At 42.2% G+C, this 24496-nt stretch overlaps 1 protein-coding gene across 3 annotated transcripts in view; it reads right to left on the reverse strand.

Moving 5' to 3' along the window:
* Positions 1-24496, reverse strand: part of RBFOX1 (RNA binding fox-1 homolog 1) — a 1460772-nt gene that overhangs the window by 557074 nt on the left and 879202 nt on the right. For all 3 annotated transcript variants that reach the window (XM_032326743.1, XM_032326750.1, XM_032326751.1), the window contains one exon: positions 22975-23016. In XM_032326743.1, the coding sequence (XP_032182634.1) occupies positions 22975-23016 (42 nt within the window). The remainder of the gene's footprint in view (positions 1-22974; positions 23017-24496) is intronic.

Here is a 24496-nt window from a genome sequence, read left to right on the forward strand (position 1 = left end):
CAGGGGGATGGGCAAGGCATTGGCGGGGAATAATCTATTTATACCCATGTTCAACAAGCTGCCGAGATATTGGAGTGAGGACCTCTGCAACTGCTTGTCCAGCCGGCATGAAATTATCAGAGATCAATGCTACCGTTCTAGTGGTCCCCAGAATGAAATGGAAATGGAACATGTATTATATCATCTTTACTTTTTGATGCACTGATACAGTACACTGTGTGTTTCAACTGGAGCAGAATATACATAACATTAAATTTGTACTTTAACAACCCTAAGTGTACAGTTCAGCGGCGTTAAGTGCGTTCACACTGTTGAGCAAACATCATCTCCATCTGAACCACAGAACTTGTTCATCTTGCCAAACTGAAATTTTGTACCCATGAAACAGTAATTCCCCATCACCCTATCCCCGGAGCCCCTTGCCAACCACCATAAAGAACACTAACTCCATCCCATAAAGTGTGCTAATCTTAAGTGCACAGCCTCACACACACACACACACCACACAGCCCTCCATACAACTACCGCCCAGATCAAGAGTCTGAACATACCAAGCCCCCCAGAAGTCTCCCTTCTGCCAAACTGGACCATGTTTATTTTTCTCTCTCATCCTGGTTCTCTCTCCGTCATAATGCAAAAGCCTTTATGAGGTCCTTATTCACTGTGGCATTTTATTTTTCTTTCTACAGAGGGAGAGAAACAGATGTGACACCTCCTGTATATTCTCCAAGAATTTACAACCTGACTTTGACAAGGAAGGACTCTGAGTTGCTGAGCGTCTCCTGTGCCTGGGGCTGGTGCTGGATGATGAAAGGTGGGGGTGCAAAGTAAGAAATCAGTTCTGCCCGCGCAGATCTTCCCGCCTGACGTGGGTGTGTGTTGTTCTAACTGTGCCTACCCAGTGCCTCCCATGCTCCCTCTAGGAGTGCACACAGGTCTTCCCTTGGGAAGCCAAAGAACCCTCAGTGTGTCTGGCCCCATCAGGGCTGAGCCGGAAGTAAGAGTGGGCTGGTGATACCAGGCTTTTTGCTGGTGAACACAGGCAGCCCCCGCTGAGAGCAGTCAGTGAATCTGGCTCGAATCCTACATCTGGCCCTCCACGTTGGTACAATCTTGGGTTTGTTTAGGGAACTTAGCTGGACATTGGGGACAAAATGAGGGAGACAGTTCCCAAATCATGGAATTGTGGGGAGACGTAATAAGATACCGAATATGAGATCATGAGTCTGCCACACAGCAGGCTGTAAGCCTCTGCAAACTGCATTAGTTAATGTTAACACAAAAATCATTACTATTCTAATTTTTACATTAAAGCGGACAAAATAACGCCACGCTAGCCTGTGTGCTCCTTGAATACAAGAATGCCGTCTTAATAGTTCTCTGTTTCTAGTGTCTGACATATTATGGACCCTTAGTGAACATATGTTGGACATATAAACAAATAACGTAATTCCTACCCATCTCTATCCCTTATTTCTCCTTGCTCCTTTCTCAACATCTATATGGACTGGCTATCAACAAAGTAAACAACGTTATGGTTCAGAATTCTGATCACTCCTTGCCCTCTCCATGCTGTGGTCCCAGAAAGGGACCTGGAAGCTCTCTGGTACCCAGAGGGCTGGGTTCCCCAGCAAATGCTCGTGTTCCCCGAAGACCAATGAAAACGAAGTAGAGGACCGTGCAGGGCTCCCGTTACTGTGGCTGAGGAACCATGTGGCGTCATGAACAAGAATGGAAATCTCCAACGATCAAGGGGTGAACTGTGTCTCCCAAGAAGATGCACCAAAGTCCTCCGCCCAGCATCTCAGAGTGTGACCTTATTTGGAAATGAAGTGTTTACAGAGGTAATCAAGTTCAAATGGAGTTAGTAGGGTCAACCCTAAGCCAATATGACTGGTGTCCTCATAAAAAGGGGAAATGTGGACACAGAAACAGACATACAGAGGGAAAACGATGTGAAGAAACCCAGAGAGAAGACGGCCATCTGACTGGAGTGTTACATCTACAAGCCAAGGAACACCCCAAATTGGGGGCATACCCCAGAAACTAGAAGAGGTGAGGGAGGATTCTCCCCCTATGGCTGCCAGAGAGAACAAGGTCCTATAGACACTTTGACTTCAGACTTCTGGCTCCAAAAATGGGAGAGGACAAGTATCTGTTGTTTTAAGTGATACATTTTAGGTACTTCATTAAGGCGGCCCTAGGAAACAAACACGCTAGCTCTTTCTGGGATTCTGAGGCTCCTTGAATAAGAATGTCCATGTAGTCGGTTACGAACAGGAGAGAAAGCCATTTCACAGAGCCAAGCCATGCCTGGGTCAGGTCATCTCCTAAGGTGATTCCTGGACAGACTCATGGACACCGTAAATCCCAGTCTAGCGGACGTCAGGGGCTTTGATAGCTCAGTAGTCCTTCCGCCTTCTTCTGCAAGGAATCTCTGGTTGTCGAAATCCCAAGAGTGTGAAGATGGAAAAGCAGGAACAGCAGAGTTACCAACCTCCCACAAGGCAAAGGGAAGGCGTGTCGAATGGTACAGGGGAAGGTACTGGCAGGGAAATCTCAAAGATGCCTGCCTGCATTAGGGCGGGTGGAGGGAACGCCACCGCCATGGGACCCAGAGTAAGCCAGAAAACACTACAGACCTTGCATTCACTTTCTCACGACTTGACTTAATGAGTTAAGGAAAGACTTCGGCTCCTCAATAAAAGCAGAATCTCAAGTTTCGTAAAAGGGACGCAAAGTGGCTAATGGACTGGGAGAAATTGGTTGTAGCTGAAAGCGCATTTCAAAAGTACATTTTGTTTATATTAAAACCTCATTTGAGTATCAGTTCAAGGAAAAGCTGCTAACAGGGCAAGTTTAATATGACTAATACTCGCACAACCTCAGAACATTCCATTTCCATCCACCCAAGAGATATAATTTTAAAAGCATCTTAACGCCACTAATATGGTAAGATGCTACTAATACCATACGAATTATAACAAGAAGACACAAACACGATATTGAATATTTGCTGAGGAACTTAGTCGCAAATTTGATCCTGTGCTAATATAATGATAGGTTGCAAATATTTGCATTCCACTGCGCCATCTCCCCATTAGTCGGTGTTTATGATGTTACAAATGGCACAGTTATTCACAGATTAGTTAATCTTTGAGATCATGCACCCTCGATGCTAACAAATGCACCGGGGCTTTGCTGCCTACATGAACCTAAAATTCTCATTCGGCTTCCTTAAGAAAATTCATCATGCAAAACTCATTGTGTTTCGCAAAACAGCATTTACTTCGGTCAGTTAAACACAGGGATCAGCCATATATTTTGAAGCTACTGAGCTGACAGTACCTTGCCCTCCAACGCCAAGACTTCCCCTTCTGGGCGGCGTGAATGAGGACGAGCCTCACTAACGTGCTATGTGCGCTGCCACAATGCAGCTAGCTCGGAGGGATAATTTCCCCAGAGCTAAAACTCCACGGGCATTGGAGAGATTTCTGGGCAGAAAATTATAGGTGCATCAAGAGAAGTCTGTGCAAGGAAAACCTCTGGGGTCTTATCCACTGAATGGCCCTGTTCCATGAAATCAGAGGGATGAGTGGCTCACCCCTCCCACCCATGCCTACTAGCAGTGCACACTCCCAAACTGCTCTAGAAATGCAGTGTTTGAAAATTGCTAGAATGTAAGCGTTTAAGGCAACAACCAGCAGCCTGTTCTCTGGTCTCAAGAGACGTGACACTACCAAAGCTGTGCAGGAAACTATGTCATCATCCCTAGGGCTCACAAGAGCTATTGGGCACGCCGACTAGGACACGGGAATGGGAATTCAAAGCGGTGAACCCATCCTCTGTATAAACTGTTACAAGTGATTATCCTGGTTGGCAATGAGAAAGTGGCGTTTAGAACTGTTTATTTCTTCTCTGGGTTGTTACTTCTACTGCGAGCATTTGAAGAAATTCAAATATTTGCAGGGGGTCACATAGCTGATGCATTTCAGTGGGGCTGGAGGAGTATGTGACATAGGTTTTGCATATGAAACATATGAAAATATTCTACATTTCCACAAAGAAATTTGGTATACTACATATTATTTATTCTTGCATGGCCCTGACTCTTCCTGGTCTTTTATTTTTCCATTTTAAACAAAGAGTTGAGTAAAAGCAATTTGTTTTTCTTTTCCCTTAGCTATCGATCAAGAAAAAAGAAGAAAACAGCACAATGTGAAAATAAATAGCAACTGGCAAACTATAGTATGAGCATCATCTAGATAAGAAAGTTATTCATTTTTTAAGATTTTATTTTATTTTTTAAAGATTTTATTTTTTACTACACCCAGCATGAGGCTTAAACTCATACCCCGAGATCAAGAGTCACATGGTCCACTGTCTGAGCTACCGAGATGCCCCAACAGTTACTTTCTATTGTTTCCATGTAGGAATATAAGCTCCAAATTTCTTAGATTTTTGTTTTTAAAAGAAATTTTTGGTCTTTTTTTTAATGAGAATTTATTTATTTATTTATTTATTTATTTTTAAGATTTTATTTATTTATTTGACAGACAGAGATCACAAGTAGGCAGAGAGGCAGGCAGAGGAGAGAGAGGGGGAAGTAGGCTCCCTGCTGAGCAGAGAGCCCGATGCAGGGCTCAAACCCAGGACCCTGAGATCATGACCTGAGCTGAAGGCAGAGGCTTAACCCACTGAGCCACCGAGGCACCCCAAGAATTTATTTATTTATTTGCTAGCACAAGTAGGCAGACCTGCAGGCAGAGGGAAAGGGAGAAGCAGGCTCCCCGCTAAGCATAAACCCCAATGGGAGGCTTGCTTCCAGAACCATGGGATATGACCTGAGCCAAAGGCAGATGCCTAACCGACTGAGCCACCCAGGTGCTCCTAAATTTTTGGTCTTTTAAAGAGAAGTCACAAATTAGGATATTTGTATGAAACATTCAGATTTCTAAATATTGGCAATTATTCTATTTTTTGCAATCATTATGCATACTAAAGAATTGTCCCAAAGCAACATAACTGCCAAAGGTTTTCCACACATAACCCTTAACAGCGTTCTCATTGGCAACCTGGCAGTGCTCTATAAGAAAGTGTGAACTAAAATTAGTAATTGTCAGCATTTAAAGATTTTGGTTATCACCAAGCAGTGAAGCACATTTACTCTTGGTACGTCCTCGGAGAGAGATTATGCTAGAAACCATTCCCACTATATAGCCAATCCCAACCACTAGTCCCTATAAATGCAGTGTCACTACTTACCCAGCAGAACAACTCTATCTGTGGTGAGATCAAGCCCAGAGTTGCAGCCCTGTTATTGATCTGCTTCCAATAATGTAGTGACTACATCCTGACTACCACAACTTGCCATAAGCTCCCTCTACATGTTCGTGAGTCCCTTTGCCTTTTTTTTCTCTTTTTCTTTAACATGTTGACTTCCCCTTGATGCTGCTGTCAGTGAGTCTTTCTGCCCCTCCTTACTCTCCTCATTTCCAGTTGCAGAAGTTTGTACAATGTTTCCCTGGGGCATGACTTTGTGAGTCTTAGTCACCTAGACCCAGATCCAGAGAGGAGATGTTGTACAATAGACAAATAGAGATCTTCTTTCCAAAAGCAGATGCCCCCTGTGTGTTCTTGGTTTTGAGTGGTTTCTTTATAATGTCCCTAGGCATGAGATTTGTTTGTAGTTAGACCATTCATTTTTTCATATACTCTCAGGATTCTGGGTTGATGTTTTCACCAAATATGGCAATTTTTTGGATGTTACTTCTTCAGGTATTTTTCTGTCTCATTTCTGTGTCTCCTCTTCATTTCAAACACCAATTATACATATGTAAATGTTCAATATTTCCTACACATCTTGGACGCTTTGTTTAATTCTTTTTCAATATATACTTTTTTCTTCTCTCTGTTTCTTAGTTCCACTTTTTTATCCTATTGTCAAGTTTACCTGTTTCTTTACTTAGCATTTCACAAACTTCTGTTTACACTTGAGGTAATATGTGTCTCACTTCTAGAATCTCAATTTAGTTATTGTTTAAAGTTTTCCTTTCATTACTGAGATTTCCCATTATGAGTTTATTGTGTCTACCTTTTTCTTTAAATTCTTCAACAGTAATAATAGTTATTTTTAAAACAACTTGTCCATAAATTCTAACATTTGATTCACTTGGTAGTCTCTTTCAAGTGACTTATATTTTTTTCTTCTAATTAGTGACCAACAAACATTTTCTTAAAGGGCCAGAAAATAAATATTTTAGTTTTTGTGGGCTATTTGGTCTTTCCTAAACTACTCTGCCATTGCCACAGAAAAGTAGCCCTTGCCATATGTAAATCGAAAGAATAGTTGTATTCCAATGAAACTTGATTTACAAAAGAAGGTGGCTGTTCCACAGGCTGTAGTTAACCAATCCCTGCCCTGGATGACTGTTCACATTTTTTTTTTCTTTTATACATGTCTAACATTTTTTGTTTGTTTTATGATGGGGATTTAATTGATTGATTTTAGTGGTTCTGAATTACGTTTTCTTCCCTTAAATGACAGTTGACTTTTATTCTAGAAGCACTTAAATAACTGATACATGCTATTAACCCTATCAGGCTAACTTCTGTGCTTGGTTATAGCAAGTCTACTTTGGACTTATCCATAGTCCTAAAGCATGGGCTTTACTGTGGTGTAGGGAATGGCTCACATCTTCTGAAAAAGGCCAGATAATAAAACTTACAGGCTTTGAAAGTGACATATGATCTCAGTCACATAGTTTTACTTTTTTTTAACCCTTTAAAAACTTTAAAAAAATATTCTTAGATCATGAGCTATACAAAAACAGTCCACAGGCCAGATTTGACTTGTGAGGTGTAGTTTTCTGATCCCTGCTCTAAGACATTGTGTGATCTTTCTAGTCTTGACTGAATGCCCACAACATTCAATATCTCCCTCTGGACCTCACATCATGGTCTTTCCTTTCTACTAAGACTCACGCAGCCTGGCCCTGCATGTACCAGGGCATGGAGACTTGTGCCTCCTACAAAGCCCTCTCCAGGGTGCCTGGGTGGCTCAGTGGGTTAAAGCCTCTGCCTTTGGTTCAGGTCATGATCCCAGAGTCCTGGGATCGAGCCCCATATCGGGTTCTCTGCTCAGCGGGAAGCCTGCTTTTTCCTCTCTCTCTGCCTGCTTCTCTGCCTACTTGTGATCTCTGTCTGTCAAATAAATAAATAAAATCTTTAAAACAAAAACAAAAACAAAAAGCCCTCTCCAGTGCCCTGCTCCACAAATTCCAGCCCCCTTACCTTCCCCAACTCTTATACTCTGCCTCTTCAGTTCAACGAAACTTCTGCTGTCCACTTGGGCTCTACTTTCTTACAGCTACGGGTGAGGCTTTTGCCCCAGGCACAGAGCTGGGTGAAGCGTCACTTTCATTTCACACACCTCTCATTCTCTCAAGGATCATAACTCTATGCTTGCTAGTGCCCAATGTATGAAAATTGTGTTTCATACATTTTGCCAGTTGTAAAGTTTTTTATGGAAAAAAAAAAAATTGTTCTATGGCTAAAAGTAAAGGCTCCCCTGATCCGTTCTGATATCTAGATCTAGAGCAGCTCTCTGGGATGTAGGTTATCAGTTGGGTCAAATTGTGCCATTGGTGCCTATGCTGTTTCCTTTCAGTGTGCTTAAAAAAAAAAAGTAATATTCATCTAGTATTTTCAGACATTTATTTAGTTCTTCTATGGTTATAGGCATTAGAGAACAGAGCAACGAACAAGATGAAAATTGTCCCAGCTCTAGTGGATTTTAATATAAAGGAAGTGGGAAGGTAGAAGAGGGAGACCATAAAGAAATACGAAGTAAATAAACTAGGTAATCACAGATTGTGGGTAAGTGTAATGAAGGTAATAAGCATGGTGACAAAATAAAAATTATGAGGGGCATTAACTATGCCTTGAAAGGTCATCCTGGCCCAGAAGAGTGAATGGAATATTGAGTAATTACAATTTATTGTCCAAACCAGACTTTATTGGAAAGAATGTAAGTGTTATTCATAATTACACAAAGACAACAGTTGAACTGTGACTGTTTCAGGCAACCCAGGATATGTGTCCACCGTGAAAGGAAACAAGAACTGGAAAACAAGTAAAATTTTGGAAAGTTCTCAGGGTAATCACAAGCAGAGATCACGGTGGCCTCAACTGTATGTGCGAGAATGGATATGAAGAGGAATTGACAGATTTGAGAGATATGACAGATCTCAAATCTGGAGGTGAAGAAGGTGCAGGAGTCACAGGTAACACCCTGGTTTCTGGCCCCAGCAAATGAACTGGGAGCTGTTACAAAGAGACGGAACAAGCAAGGAAGACCAGACTAATGGGTGTGCGTGAAGGGGAGAGATGATGTGTATGGATTTAGGTATATTGAGGTTAAGATGCTTAAGTAGTTTTTAAATTGAAAAATACATTAGCCTTTTGGGTATTGTGATCTGGAGAGCTCAGACAAGATTACAAAGTTGAGGGAGAAAAATCTCCTTTTTAAGAGACCTTTCACAGTACCTGTAGCTAGGAGGGACTAAGCCCTCATGGTATCTCATTTCCTATCTACCAAATGGCATTTTCTTCTACCTTGCATCATTACCTACGTCTGTCTACATTTCACACCTAGCAGACTGCATAGCTCTTAAAGGCAAGATGTTTTCGTTTAAGACAAGATAGCTATACTTATTTTGCCTTAAAGAGAAGATACCTATTTTCCTGGTATATAGTAGATGCTCAATACAAGGTTTTATAATAACATAATCTATGACTCCAAAGAATGAACACTTCTCAAGATGGAAGCTTTAGCTTTGCTTGTAAAGAACCGATGATATATTAAACCAGATGAGATTCGCATTTATCACTCTTGGCGAAAAGATGTGCTGATGAAGGGCCATCCTGTTTATCAGGAATTCATTTTCCTTAATGGAAAATGTTGCCCGAGGAAAAAATCGACAGCATGCCACTCTGGGCAAACTGTGCACACTAAGGGTTTCCAAATTCCGAGCCGAGTCCTGCTCACTGGTTCACGATACCGGCCCTCCCCTTCCCCCACCAAACATCATCTTCCTGGCTCTGGTTTCTGTCGACCTTAATCACTGGATGTCTATATAGTTAGGTACCGATTTCCCAATCTGCACTACCTGAGGTGGGGGGCGGTGGTGTGCGGAAATGGCTAAACCTCAAATCTTTAGTTTGAGGCATCTTTGGGGAAATATTCTGGGCATGAAGCTCTTGGCTATTTAGAAAATTATGTTTCCTAGGGCTGTGCTCCCAAATCACTTTATGCAAAGGGAGATGGCTCTGCTTTGGAATATTTAGGTGCAAATAAGCAAAACCAGGTTAATCAAAACCACTTAAACATTAACTCTGCTATCTTGAAAAGCATCCTATGTTTAATTCAGACATCTATAAAAATACGCCTTTGGCTTAAATACGTCAAACCATATATGCAATCAAGATCAAGTGTATACAACCACTGAAAATAACTCTATAAAAATTGCCAAAAATATTTAAATTCTTAAGTTGTTATCAGCAGATTACTCTGTGAGTGTGCATATCTGTGCACACATGTGCTGTATTGCGGGGAGACCAGCTTTCAGAAATCACGACCCTGTGCTTTCTACCCAGGAAGGTTTCTATATTCTCTTTTTTTTTTTTTTAAGATTTTATTTATTTATTTGACAGAGAGATCACAAGTAGGCAGAGAGGCAGGCAGAGAGAGAGAGAGAGAGGAGGAAGCAGGCTCCCTGCTGAGCAGAGAGCCCGATGCGGGGCTCGATCCCAGGACCCTGAGATCATGACCTGAGCTGAAGGCAGAGGCTTAACCCACTGAGGCACCCAGGTGCCCCAGGTTTCTATACTCTTAAAAGCAACCTAGAGGTTTCTGTACTCTTAAAACCAACCTCTAATTTGCTCTAAAAGCAAATTAGAAATGACACTGGAGCAAATATAAATGTCCACATCGTAGCAGCAAACGCACTGGCCTCTTTACATGTGAGCAAGACATTGTCCTGTCAACATCAAATGCCCCAATTACCCTGTCAGATCAACACAAGTTTCCCGACTTTTGGGAAATGCAATAGGAGGGAAAGATCAAGCTGCAGCTCCTTTCAAATCTATTCAATAATCCATGACTGCCCTCCAGAACAGGAGTGATGTATTATAAAAGAGAAGAAAAAGATGGGGGTGGGGCGAACGAATGATCATGTAAGGGCCAGACTGATGCGAAATCTACTACTCAGAATGACTTGCTGGATGGAATCATTAAGCTATGGTGTCGCTCAGTATGGTGGTGGTAATCCTGCAGTATGGATCCACCAAAATGGGGTAAAATTCAAGTACAAATACTGTGTTTGGGAGATGATCTAAGGAAGCACCAGTAGAGGAATAAGTGAGGGAGATGTGGAATAAAGAAAGACAGTAAGGAAAGGCATCTTAACAGGCAAGTGACCGCTATGGGAAACCAGCACTTAATCCCATAGTTGTGGAATTCTAGGCAGTGATCAATAATACATCTCAGAGTTACGCTACCCTAGGGGTGAGGAAGCTGGGGTACTAACCCATCAAATCCCTGTCCCTCCTGAGTGGAGTGCCTCTTCCAAGTTTTGGGGTTGCCTTGTGCATGAAAACAGCTCCTATAATGAGGTTTGTCAGCGTTTTCAGGAAGCTATCTTTGGCACATGGAGGTGAGTGATGAGAAGAAATGTCAGTGCTCAGAAAGGACCTGTGATAGGCATCCCAGGAGTCTTTAGAATCCTTGATTTACTCATTTATTCATGTGTTTCATTCAACACTTAGGTAACACCCATAAGTGATTATTGTTTAATTATTTGCATTTTCTTTACCTACTTTATATAATTTGTGAGTAGAAATCAACAGAAGAGGGGCGCCTGGGTGGCTCAGTGGGTGGGGATCTCTGTCTTCAGCTTGGGTCGTGGTCCCGGGGTCTTGGGATCGAGCCCCACATCAGGCTCTCTGCTCAGCAGGGAGCCTGCTTCCTCCTCTCTCTCTACCTGCCTCTCTGCCTACTTGTGATCTCTGTCTGTCAAATAAATAAAAAAACAAAACCTTAAAAAAAAAAAAAGAAATCAATGGAATAAGTAAATAATAAAAAATATCAAAGGGCCAGTGCTCTTAAAAACAGACATTCCTGTAGTACTTCATTTGTCACTCCTGGACTTAAGTAGGAAAGAACCAAATGCCAATAGGAAATGTGGAAGAAGAAGCTCAAGAGGTAGGCATGGGTGTGCCACGGGCTATCTTGGGTGGCCTTCAATGGTGGTTCTGGTTGCTCTGGCCTCTCACTTTGGAAATTCTGCATGGAAATGGAAGTGGCTAATCCCAGATCACAGAGTAAAGTAGAGTAGGGATGGTATATAAAAATACTGTAACGGGATTTTGGACTACATGATCTTTGCTTACTGGTGTTAGACTTAAGGATGTTATGTTACATGGCAAATGGGATTTTGCAGATGGCATTAAGATTATGGGCCTTAAGATAGGGAGATAATCCTGGATTATCTGGATGGACCCAGTATAATCACATGAATCCTTAAAAGCATAACAGGGATCAGTCAGAGAGATACAATAGAAGAAGAGGCAGGAGAGATTCAATCCATGAGAAGGACTTACTCTGCCATAGTTGGCTTTGAAGATGGAGATAAGAGCTATGAGCTAAGTAACATGGCAGGCTCCAGAAGCTGGAAATGTCCTTTGGCTCATGGACATGAAGGAAATGGAGACCTCAGTTATACAACTATAGAGAATTGAATTCTACCAATAATCAGAATGAACAAAGAAATAAATTCCCCCCTAGAGCCTCCAGAACATAGTCTAAACAGCACCCTGACTTTGGCCCAATGAGACTTATGCTGGAATTCCAACCTAAAGAAGTGCAAAATAATACATCTGTGTTGTGTAAATTACTTTTATGGCAATTTATTTAGGACAGCAATAGAAAACTAATACAAATAGATTTTAACACAAGAAAAAGCTCTGATCTGCTCATTGTGGCTACCTAGAAAAGCTCTGTTTAAGTTTATAAGGTCACTCTCTGGGTCAAATGGAAAGGAGCCCTTGATCAGTTGATGAGCCAGTCTCAAAAGATGGGGATGGCTAAGTGTGGACACATGAACTTCACCTTTGCCATGACTGGTATAGATTCTCTCTGCGTTTCTTACCTAACAGAAATTTATTTTCTCAGAATTCTGGAAGCTTTAAGTCTGAGATGAGGGTATCAGCAGGGATGGGTTCTTCTGAGGTATCTTCTCTTCATTTGAAGATAGCCATCTTCCCCTGTCTTCATATGGTCTTCCCTTTGTGGGTTTGTTCCCTGATCTCCTCGTCTTATAGAAACACCAGTCATGCTGGATTATGGCCTCTCTTAAGATCTCATTTTATTTTATTTACATCTTTAAAGCCCCTATTTCCAAATACTGTAACTCTGAGATACTGAGAGTTAGGACTTCAGTGTGTGAAGTTTGGGAGACACATCTTAAGCCATAAAACCATGATAATTCAGTGTCTCTAGAGTGAGTCTAGGACATCAAAATGTTTTACTGACTAGGTTTGAGGAGATGGTACCTTCTATAAAGACTACAGGTGGCCTTTGCAGATTCCTTTGAGAAGCATTAACTAACTGATATGTGATCATCTCATTTTGACCCTCCTTTGTTTGTAAGGATCTGACTGACTGAAAGCAGACCTTCTGACTTGTGCAGAGAAGGAAAGGGCTACGATTACCCTGAAACATAAGTCTCATTCCCCATGCCTTCCAGGCTCATAAGGACTCGAGGAAATGAGCAGATGTTGGTAAAACAGCTAGCTCTGTGTGTGGCATAAACCTATAGTTTCTTTGCTTTGCTCTGCCAGTACTAAAATGGTGGTGCCAACCCACAAAGGCGACCAGGGGAGTATTCTGGGAAATGATACTAGAGTTGGCTTTTAGCAAGCCGTTAACCAAACGCTTGGCTCTGCAGTTCTCCCAAGTTTAGTGTATTTCCCCAGCGTATCGGTAAGGGTTCTTTGATCACAGGCAAAAGGAATGGGCTCTGACTAACATCAGCAGAAAAAGAGATCACTCAAAGGCTATGAAATAACCCAAGGGAGGGGTGGGTAGCCAGGCTTACATGATAAAAAGAGGAGTCAGTGTGGATCAGAGGTCCTGCCCGAGGAATTACTGCCTCCCCCAGTCTCACCAGGACCTCACCGACATCACCGCTGAAATGAATCATCTCCAGCTTTCTACTGTACCTGTTTGTCTACTGTGTTTCACTCCACTTAACATCTGCTACCTCCATTTATATAGTGAAACCCTAATACTCACTGTGATGATATTAACAAGTGGGGCCTTTGGTGGTGATTAGGTCATAAGGGTGGAGCCCCCATGAATGGGGTTAGTGCCCTTACGAGAGAGACTACACAGAGCCCCTCACCCATCCCACCATGTGAGGACACAGCCAGGAGTCTGTGACCCAGAAGAGGGCCCTCGCCTGACCGCACTGGCACCCTGATCTTGGACATCCAGCCTCCAGGACCATGAGAAGGAAGTTCCATTGTTTATAAGCCTCCCAGTCTGTGGTGTTTTGTTAGAGCACCCCAAATGGACTAAGAGAACATACAAAGTCATAGGAGAGAGAATCCAATTGGCCTGCATTGGCCATATCTGTAGACCTTGGCTTGATTCCTTGCGTCTCCAAAACTGAACAGATGAGCAAAGAAAATTAACCCCAGAAGGACAATGGAGCACTGGCAACCTAGAGGTAGGAATGTTTGCTGACTCTGACAACAGACAAACACATGCCCATTGCACGCACTATTTACCTGCATGCGTGCACAGCCAACATGCTGGTTCCCTCGCAGGCTGAACAAAGTTGGGAGAGATATTGCTGTCTCAGTCAAACTTACCTTCTTCTGCCCCCAAGTAGAAGAAACTACAGAAGACTTATTTATCTGCTTCTTGGTCCATTCCCCCCCCCTACCAAGGGTATCTTATTTTTCCTGGAATGATATTTAGATCTCAGAAGAGCAGAGGAGCAAGGCAAGCCCTCGCTGAGGCATCAGTCATAGGAATGAGGAGCGGCTATGACAAATTGAAATGTCAGCATTATTAGCAAGTTTGCTTGAAGCTGTTTGATACTGATTTAATGATGAAGCAAGAAATGGGGCAGATTTGCCCTGGAAAGGGGACGATAACTAGGAATAATGGGCTAAAATTAAAGAGAATGAATATTAGACCAAGTGTCCTAAATGTGATAACTTTGGAGTCTTCCCCAAAGAACATGCCGAAATGCCTGGGGGTGGGGGGACTCAAATGAGGGCAGATATTCAACATGCATGTGAATTATAGGATTTTTCACCAAAGACACAGGGGGGTGGTCACCTGCAAATTTCCTTATTTACCCATGTGTCACAGCATGGCTGGGGAAATCGAAATCTGTCACTAGTTGGCTGACTTCTTGATCCATTCCCCTTCATGCTTATCAATTAAAGACCTTGCACATACTGGGGAGCATGGGAGATCTGTAAGGAAGAGTGTGGGATGCAAGGTCTTGTGAAGACAGTGCTTCTTTTAAAAACTTAAGCATTTATAACTTTTTCATTTAGTAGGTGAGCTACTGCTAGAGATTCTTGTAGTGCTCTGAGTTTCTGCAATTTTTACAAGCAGAGAGTCTGCTTTGGGATAAACTCCCTTTGCTGGGAGAAAATCACTAAAACGAGACCATTACTTACGTAAGATTAGAGAAAGTACTGATTAGGTTTTTTTCATGTGTGTGCACACACATGGACATATGTGGGGAACTTCTAAGAAACTGGGTAGGGCCACTCACTGATGGTGAGGATCTAAGTACCCTGAGGGTCCCCCTCTCCAAGTCTCTATGCATACTAGACTTCTGTTACCCCCTGAGCATTCAGCAAATCTTTGCTCATCACTGAAGTCTGACTTTAGCTGAGTACTTGGGATGTTAATATGGAGGACAACGTTCATGCTTCCAGAGAACTCGTTCTGAAGACAAAATAATCCAGACGCGCAAGTTACTAGACATTTGTTTGGAAAAGAGAGTATTCTGAAGCAGCTGAACAACAGTGTGCAGAGGACGGGCGCCAGGATGTACATGTGGAAAAGGTTACCCTCACTGGGGAGTTACCGAAATTATTTGTTGAGGGATCCTGGGAAAAAGGATAAATTTATTCTTCCATTCTAGACTGAGGGGATTGGGGGATTTGAGCCATTAGGGTTGGCACATAAAAATAAGTCTACTTTACTTTATGTTTCAAGCCCTGGGTCAGTTATCCATACTTCAGAATCATCTCATTTGGGATGGGAATAGGTAGTTTGTTGAAAGCCTATTAAAACAAGAAATCACTTTTAAAATGATACATAGGTCTCTTCAATATTTTGTTTAATGTAAAATATATTAGTGTGCTTCACTCTGTTGATCTTTGATGTGAATCTGAGGTGTCTTCTTTGAGTGATTTCTGTTGACTGAAATTCCTCATTATCAGTCCCAGAGAAATCCTCATCCACATTTCATAGTCTCCAGGAAGGGTCGGCCAAATATGGACCAGGAGCCAAGTCTGGCCCACCACTTATTCTTATAAATAAAGTTTTATTGGAAGACAGCCCCACTTATTCATTGTGTTTGTACCTGCCTTAATGCTATAATTCAATGTTAAATGGTTGCAATAGAGACCATATGGCCCATGAAGCCTCAAGTAGCCATTATCTGGTCCTTTACAGGAAAAGTTTGCTTTACAGGAAAAGTCTGAAATATACTCCCAGTTCTGGTTTTGTTTAAAGTGAGGTAAACATTTCAAGACACGCTGGAAAGATTCTGACTGCAGAATCTGTCCAGATTTCTGAGGGTTCTTTTTCCACTAACATTTTACAGTCCTCTCACAGCTAATCAAAGTAATTGTTGAGGCTTGCTCTCACAGAATGTTTCCAAAGCATTAACTTAGTTTTCATAGAAACAGCTCTTTTTCTTACTGCACTCATTTTTCATCAGTTTACACAATATTCCACTAAATAATGTAATTACAATAACAAGTGCAGCTGGCAGAAGCAGGTCTGGGAACTAATACAACTGACTCTTGGCAAGCAGACACCTCGATGAGCAGAGAGAAAGGTAAGATTGTACAAAACAACTACTTCACGGGATGTCATGGGCATGGATCAGTATGTTTTATAAAGGGACTGGACAGGAAGTGTTAATTTGGGAAGCTTGATAAGTAGACGTCAATCAGGTAAGCTTCTTCTATCCATGTGCTTTTATATGACATCCTCATTTCAGGCATTTGTCAGTTTCACATGTTCAATTTTGCCATGGTTATTTGACAAATGCTTACCTTCTCTGCTAGGCTGTAAGGCAGAGGAACACAGGTGTGTGTAGATTTTGGTTTATCTCCACTACCTAGCACTGTGTTTGGCATACGGTTCGCGGTCAAAAAATATTTCTTGAATAAGTAACGGAATGGAAGCAGGCGCTTTGTCGTCTAAAAATCATGAATGCTGTGAGGTTTCATCAAGCCCTGGGGGGGTGCGGGTTATGTTCCCTTCCCTGTTGCTTCAGCAGCTCCCAAGGATGGGTCGGACTTTAGGAGGGGGTGGGGGCAGGGAGGTAAGGGGAAAGGTGTCTCTGATGCTGATAGCTCACTTCCAAGGCAGCCGGGAAGTTTCATTATCTGACGCCTGAATGAAGGCAATGGGTTTAAGCCAAGATGATCATTAGCAATTTGCATTCTGCAATCCACATCACTCTTGTATCTAGCAGAAATGAGAAACTTGCTTCTAACTGGCAAATTAAATATTGATAATGCAGATCTGCTCGACACCATCTTTCACAAGGTTGGCACTGCAATTTCAATGTTTCTAAAACTTCGGTCATTTGCATTCCAACGTCACAATTTTTGTCATAACTGCAGGCATTGTGTAACATTATGTCGTTAATATCTGTCTTTCAAGCAGCTCATTTTTAACCTAAATAGATGTGTTTGCCAAGGAAACTTTGTGTTGCCACTGTAATTGGAAAACCAATATCAGCAGTCATAAATAAGAGTTAATGGGAAGAAAATAAACCTATTGATATCTAACAATTATTAAGAACCTCTTCCACACGAGACAATGTTCTAAGATCCTCATCTGCATGTGTGACTTTAATCTGTGTTTGCAGGGGCACACACATACACAGATAGAAGACTTATGAAATAGGCAATTATCTCCATTATCCAGAGGAGGCATTCGAGGTACAGTAACCTGCACAAGTAGTAAATTACAGCCTAGATTTTCATCGCAGCAGGGCCTAGCTCCAGGCCCCTCATTCTTAACCACTGTATTTTGCAAACAATGTTTTTAAAGTCTAGATAGATGTTTTGGCTGCTGCAGGCTCCAAGCCTGAGGCACACACTCCCTTTCTGTTAAAAACAGGGCTTAGGACCAGCGAGAGACTTGTCAAAGACAGTGTAGTTGCAGCTGAGAGTTTCTCATTGACATAAAAAGGACTGAGAGAGAAGTGAGAAAGGAATCACTTTCTGAGTAGTTCCCCCCTTTCTTACTGACTAGATGGTCACCACCTGAAATCTGCGAGGACCACACAGAGGGTAGGTGTCTTGCCCTTTGCAAAATGCTGAGCTGGAACCTGGGCGTAACACACCGATTCCCCAGGATCCTCTGCCTGCCACTGATCGCCAGGTTTGGAGGGTGCAGCACACCTCCTTGGGGATATTTACGCAGCTGGCGATGACTTTCTCCCTGATGTTCAGGTCTCCTCAGTAGTTGGCCCCGGGCAATGCGGTTTATTTGTCCTGCTTCTCCAGACACCTCTGATCAGACCAGAATGAACCGCTGAGCTAGACTGGGCCAATCAGAAGGCTTTTCCAGGAATGTATAATCAGGAGACATTAACAGCCCCTAAACTTGCAGGAACCTGCAGCATATATCTTAGGGGCTGAAAGGTGCCATAAGCTTAAAAAAGGGAGAGATCCTTTTCTCCAAAGAAAATTCCAGAGTGGGCCCACCAGCAGAAATCAAGATGAGGAAGGAGAGAGAAGTGACTGAGTTCTGACAGCTTTCTGATGCTAAGCTCCTCGGGAGGCCTGGTTTGTATGCCTTTTCTGTGTGGGCTAACCTGAATCATTCCTTATTATTTGCTTATCTAAGTGAGAGGCACTTTTCTTCTATGGTACCTGTCCTTTGAGGGTTTTGTTTGTTTGCTTGTTTGTTTTGACTGGGATTGGATATACTCTGGATATCTGTATTCTCTGCCTGGCATTGCTAGTAGGACAGGAATGAGAGAATCATTGGGAAGACTACTATATTGACAACAGCGAAGATTGCTCATTAAGAGGCATACATTTTTTCTGAACTGTTTCACGTAAGTTATCTCATCTGATCAACAATCCGGAGAGAAAGAATCCCGATCTTACACACAGGGAAACTGAAGCTTTAAAAAAAAAAGTAGGGCAGGTTCAGATCTGAGATATGAACCTAAGTCAATATCCCTACAGCTCCTCACCACCCCTCACCACCCCTCATGCCATGATGACCCCCATGGTATCCATCTGCCATATTGCTGATAAAGATTTTGGTCCGTGAACAGATACAGACCCACGCAGGAGCCAAGCCTTTGCCTGGTTCGTAGGATTCTTATCAAACATGTTGAACAGTCTCCAAGCCAACGTCAGATGCTCATAGCACAAAAGATCCCTCTGTAACCAGATATTTTATGTGAATGCTAACAACCGTGGGCATTTGTTCCCTTACCCTGTGACCACACCGTCTTTCCAGTTTGTAGGTCACTGAGGGAGACAAAGGGCTACTAAAGTCACATAATTTCTCTCTCCCTTATTTTTCTCTCCATTCGTCATTCCAGATGCCAGAAAAGTAAATGTTGGTGGCTGGATTATGGTACCTGCACCACAAGCGCTGCCCAACCTGTTGGCGTCATTCACCAGTGATGCGGGGACAAGGTGGGAAGTGCAGCCCCTGGAGTCAGGAGCTCTTAACGCACAGATCCCATGGTGAGCACTGGTGGATCGACTCCCCAGCAGAACCCAGTGGCAATCTGAAATGCAAACCCAGAGGAAGGTTCAGCCAAAACGTGGGATGGAGGGATAAATGGGTTTTCTGCTCTGTAGTTTGCTCACTGGGAACGTGAGTTCCATCTGAGAAGGGCAGATGAGGGGTCAGGAGGAACAGAATGAGGCTCTTCTCTTGGGAAGAGCAGGGACCAGGAGGCTCACGGACAGTATCTCTGGGGCTGAGCTGGGTGCTGGCGTGAATGCACCGTCAGAACCTGATGCCGAGGGGAAATGAATAAAGACTGCATCTGGGCTCGTTCCAAAGAACGTAAGGCAAAATACAAAGGGAGGGCCTAGTCGGGTAGAAGAGGTAGAATGAGGAGATGTGATCTGTGAGAAGTCGGCAGAGAAAGCATCTACGAAATTCCATGGGCCAGAGTTCGGGCGCTTCCTGAGGCTTTAGATGTGGCTCCATGTGTGTGGGATGAAAGGGAGCCCTGGGAGGAGCTGGCAGGAAGCAACACCATGAGGGACAGACAGGGCCCATGCGAATTCCTTTTGGGGCAGACTCTACTGGGTAATTCCACCAAAGAGATCCACAAATCCTGTTTCCGATCAGGTGACAATGGGCCTGTCCCCTGGGATGACTCATGGCTGTTAGAGCCAATCACTGAGATCCCAGGACAGTAGGAGTGATTGGCATAGAGACTGGCCGATGCAGTGAAAGAGAACGTCCACAGAGGCGGCTTCCCAGAATGATTTTCCTCCAACTGAATGCAAGAGCTATGAGGAAAAACCTCCTCGTCCCCTACTTCCCAATGAGAATGTCATGGGAGGAAGGGACGCTTGTCCTTCATCTTGGAAGAAGCAGAGAAAGGCCAAGAGAAGTACAGAGATTCCAAACAACTGGGCTAACACCGGAAGTCCACCGAGTCAGCCCTGGCATTGGGAAATGATGAAATGTTTTTATACTTTAAATAATGCATCGCTTTTCTGTATTTATAGTCTATGACATCCTAGCTGGGGAAAAAAATTAAAAACTGATACGATTTTTAGGAGTGTTTCTCAGAGTGTATTCTGCATCCAAAAATGTTCTGTGATCAGATGATTTTACAAAACACTGCATATTATTTTCACTTTCCTGTACTTTACTTTTGCACATTAAAGGCTCTGAGAAGTCCTGCAGATATCTACAAAAAAAATTTTTTGCCTTTCTTCAACTTTTAAAAAAATTAATTAGAGAATTAACTAAGTCAGAGAATTTGTTTCAGATCTATAATATCTTACAGAACATGTACCTTGGAGTCCATTTTGGAAAGAAAATAATTTAGAATTTGTGAGAAAGAGAAAGGAAAGCAGAGGAGCAGGTTTGGGACATGCCAGTCCCTACACAGTGCCCCCCCCCCCCCACAAAACAGAAAGAGCAGCTGTACCTTTCTGCATTAGCTGCTGTTTCCAGGAGGCCAAGAAAAAGGGATGCATTTTACAATTACCTGCTTGCATCCCTGAATTCTGACAACATAACAGAATGAACTAATGAAGAAATATGAACTTGACCACATGCCCACGGTCTGGTCATCTTGTACAGCAAATCTGGAAACACAGCTTGATTGCTGTGTTTAAAACACACTTTTGAAAGTGTAGCTGGCAGGCAGACACTCTGAAATGGTGATGGTAACTAAACAGGTAACTGTTTTTCTCCCACTGGCTCTCTTTCTAAGAAGAAAAAACTGAGATTAAGGAAACTGCATTTCATTGAGAAGGCCAAGTATTAGCATTTCAAATCAGAACCACATTTCTTCCAGGGACCCCATCCCCAAAATAATGCCATCACCTTAATCAAGAAAGTTCTCTTTTCAGGTAGTAAAGGGGCTGAGTACACGGACGGCTAGGATTGAAAGACAAGGCAGAGACAGAGTAAATACCCGCAGATGTGGAAGGCCAGAGTGCACAGTAAAACTGGGCAACTTCCAGGAAGGGACTGCATGCCTAAGATTCAAACCAGAAAGGAAGTCTTCGCTGCATTCCCTGTGGTATCATTTAAATTTTAAACCACAGAAATGTGCATTCCATCAATTGAAATGTGTTCTCTATTGATTCACAACATAAATTAGTTGAAGATATAAAAACAAAAACTGTAATAGCAACAACAAACAAAGCACCAATTCATGGTATTAGAGATAATTTTATATGGGGCTATTGGAGCCACACGGGTACTGAACTATATGACCCATTGTATCAAACCTGCTTGAATTTATTCAACAGAGAGGGGAGGGCACCATTCTTGTTCGTAAACCACACCCCTGTTGACAATGTCCTCATCAATGCAAAATAATAAACCCCTCAAACTGCGCACAAGCACTCCATTACCTCGGGAGCCCCGCATTTGCCAAGCAAGTCTCATTTGCAATAGAGATTTCAGGATTATCTTAATTCTGAGGAATTTATCAGGGATCCTGGAGACAAAAGCTTGCATTCCTCTTTATCTAGCTCTGACCTAGTTCTGGCCATCGTCCTCATCCAAACAGGAAGAGAAATCTGAAGTTGCAATACATTATTTACCAGGATGAACCAGTAATTCAGACTGCAGGGAAAAAGCAATAAGAGAGCTCAGGAAAGCTTAAAACATCTTGAAGGCTATTTCACGAAGGAGTCACAGCTAATGTAGGCACAGGTACTTAGGAATGAAGTGGGTATAGATGAGAGGTTAACAGAGAGGGCCATGCTGGGAGACCACATAAAATAAATATGCATAAAAGAAGACATCCACGACTCACTTCCTCAGTTCCATGCAACCAGACTCTGTTTTACACGAGGATTTAACAAACCTGATGCCAACAGCAATTGTAAAATGGAAAGAACTCTACAAATCATTGTCATCTTGAGACCGGCATTAAGTAAATGCTCTGAAAAGTTACAAGGCTGTGTATAAATGACATTAGACTGGTTTAATAAATTATTCCGATGCATTAGATCCCTTCGAGCACAATGGTCCCTCAACCCCAAACCTCACTGTGATGCTTTCAAAAGCAGTGTATTCCTCCAGTTTTTTTTAATATGGAAACACGATGACAAGGCACACTGTCCAGTTAAAATTGCCAACTTCCATCAGCGACATTAAAACGGGGCTAATTATGATTTCAAAGCCATCCACCCAAAACAGGAGTGCATTTAAAAACAAAACAAAACAAAACAAAACACAATGGGGGAGGGGGTGGAGAAAATCCTGATGTTTCTTAAAATACCATATCCACGCCAAGAAGGATATCAATCATGATACCATGAGGAGAACAAGTTCAACCAGCTGTCTTTCTTTATAAGCAAATGACCCTCCCCTCATCTGGGGAACACTTATTATCCCTAACTCGTGAGCACTGAGAAAGCTTCATTTTTAAGAAGGTAAATAGCATATGAGGATTAAAATTCTGTCTCTTTCTTCTACATACACAAATGCCACTAAAACTAGAAGATCTACGGAGGACTCGAATTCTCCTAGAAAATGCCCTTGACATATTCGTGGCTCACCTATCCCAGTTAACAGCAAGAGAACATTTTAGCCACTCAGCAAACAGCCTGGTATTCACATTAAGAAGGCAGCAAGACATCCTTTTGACCTTTGTTATTACTCAGACCTCGTGTTGTACATAAAAAGAGTACAATGATGTCAAACAAATTCCAGAAGAGAAGTATTTATTGCTGAATCTAAATCAAAAAATCCATATCTACTATAATGGCACTTCAAAAGAAGATATACTGTATTTACCAGCTCAATCAATACTAAATTAGCTGGGATAAATATTTTCAACTCTACCAGTCTTAAAAAGAAGCCCGCTATTTAGAACCCCGTGTCTTGGGAGAGACAAGGAAAGTTTTGCTTATCATACAGAAACGAGAACCAGGAAGTATTTTATTGGAAAATGCACCTACCCTTAGCTGCTCTCTTTCACAATTCATCTGTTGTCTTGAAACCTACAAAGGAAAGAAAAAGAGGGGGGAAATCAGCAGGTTCTGCACAAAAACAACATGAAAGAAAATGGGAAGTTGCTTCTAATCACTTGGCTCAAAGCAGACCCAGAATTAATTAATTACGCATTTAATTTTTTTCCTTTAGGTCTACACAGTCAGAGCTTCACTTGGATTTTCAGTCGTGTGATCCAGAAATACAGCTAGGATGAGCCAGAGTCTTGAAGAACAATGAGGAGAGAGATCCCGAAGAGGGCATGGGAAGCAAAATCTGCCCGGGGATGATGGTTTCCCTCCATGTGAAGGTCCCTCTTGCCCTAAGGCCGCTCTTCACTGAAAGCCCACTCAAAACGGTTGGGGCTAAGTATTGGCCATCACACGACATCTTGTCCCCTGTCAAGGATCAACAGTGTCACCTACATGCCTTGGCAAATGGGCTCCATTTTATGGCCCAGTTCTGATCATACCGTAGTTAAGTCCCCCTATAACTGTGTTGAGGAGAATTCCGAGGACATGCTTATATCAAAGAAATTCTGATGAATTTGTGAAATCTATCGTAAGCTCAAAAAAGAGAGATTCATGATACATACGCCATGCCTCGATGACCCATCCCTTACCAAAATGTACTTCTTAAAATCAAGGATGTTTCTTGAGAGTGACCACTAATGTTGCAAACAGGAAAAATGGATGTGAGTTGGAGGAGAGGGTAGGTGGCATCAGTGATGATGCTAGGGACAGCAGACGTGAAGTGGGAGTGACAAGGCAGACTGTGATATATGGCTACTCTACCTTTGTGGGGACTGGCACTCTACCTTCAGCTCAGATAGTGAGCTGGAGTAAAATCTGGGTCCGCTGTCACACTGGATTCTATGTATTTCTCGTATTTTTTTTTTTTTTTAAACCAATGCAGCAACCCCTGACTCCTTACATCTGACAGTATATTGCAAGATTTTGAAACCTTTACTAAAGGATAAAAAGGTTTAGGAACTGACTTTTGATGTATATTTTATGTATTTTGTATTGAAAGCTTCTTTGTACTTTCTCCAAAACAAAAACAAAAACAAAAATCTTTATTTTGGATATGCCAGAACTCCCAAATCTATAAATCGGTGTTTTGCCAATGCCCTTTAACCCAGAAACATGACCTCTGAGAGTAGCACCTAAAAAATAAGAAGAGATACAAGCAGATGTTTATTTATATGTCATTAGCTACAGAATCATGTGTGAAAGAAAAATTTGTAAATATTAAAATGTACAATAATGGGAAAATACAAAATAAATTCTAGTACATTCGTATGATGGCACAACGGGCAGCATTTGGAACCACAGTTTTGAAAAACTGTGGGAAATGCTCAAAAGGCACTCTGTAGTTTTTGAGAAAAGAAGGTAGAAAGGTGCACACATTATAATTCCTCTTTTGTTTAAGAAAAACTAGTAAAAGAGATCACTAAAAAGAAGAAAGAAAGATAACAGAAAAAAAAAAGAA

Source organism: Mustela erminea, chromosome 20 (assembly GCF_009829155.1).
Source record: "Mustela erminea isolate mMusErm1 chromosome 20, mMusErm1.Pri, whole genome shotgun sequence".
NCBI classification, from domain to species: domain Eukaryota; kingdom Metazoa; phylum Chordata; class Mammalia; order Carnivora; family Mustelidae; genus Mustela; species Mustela erminea.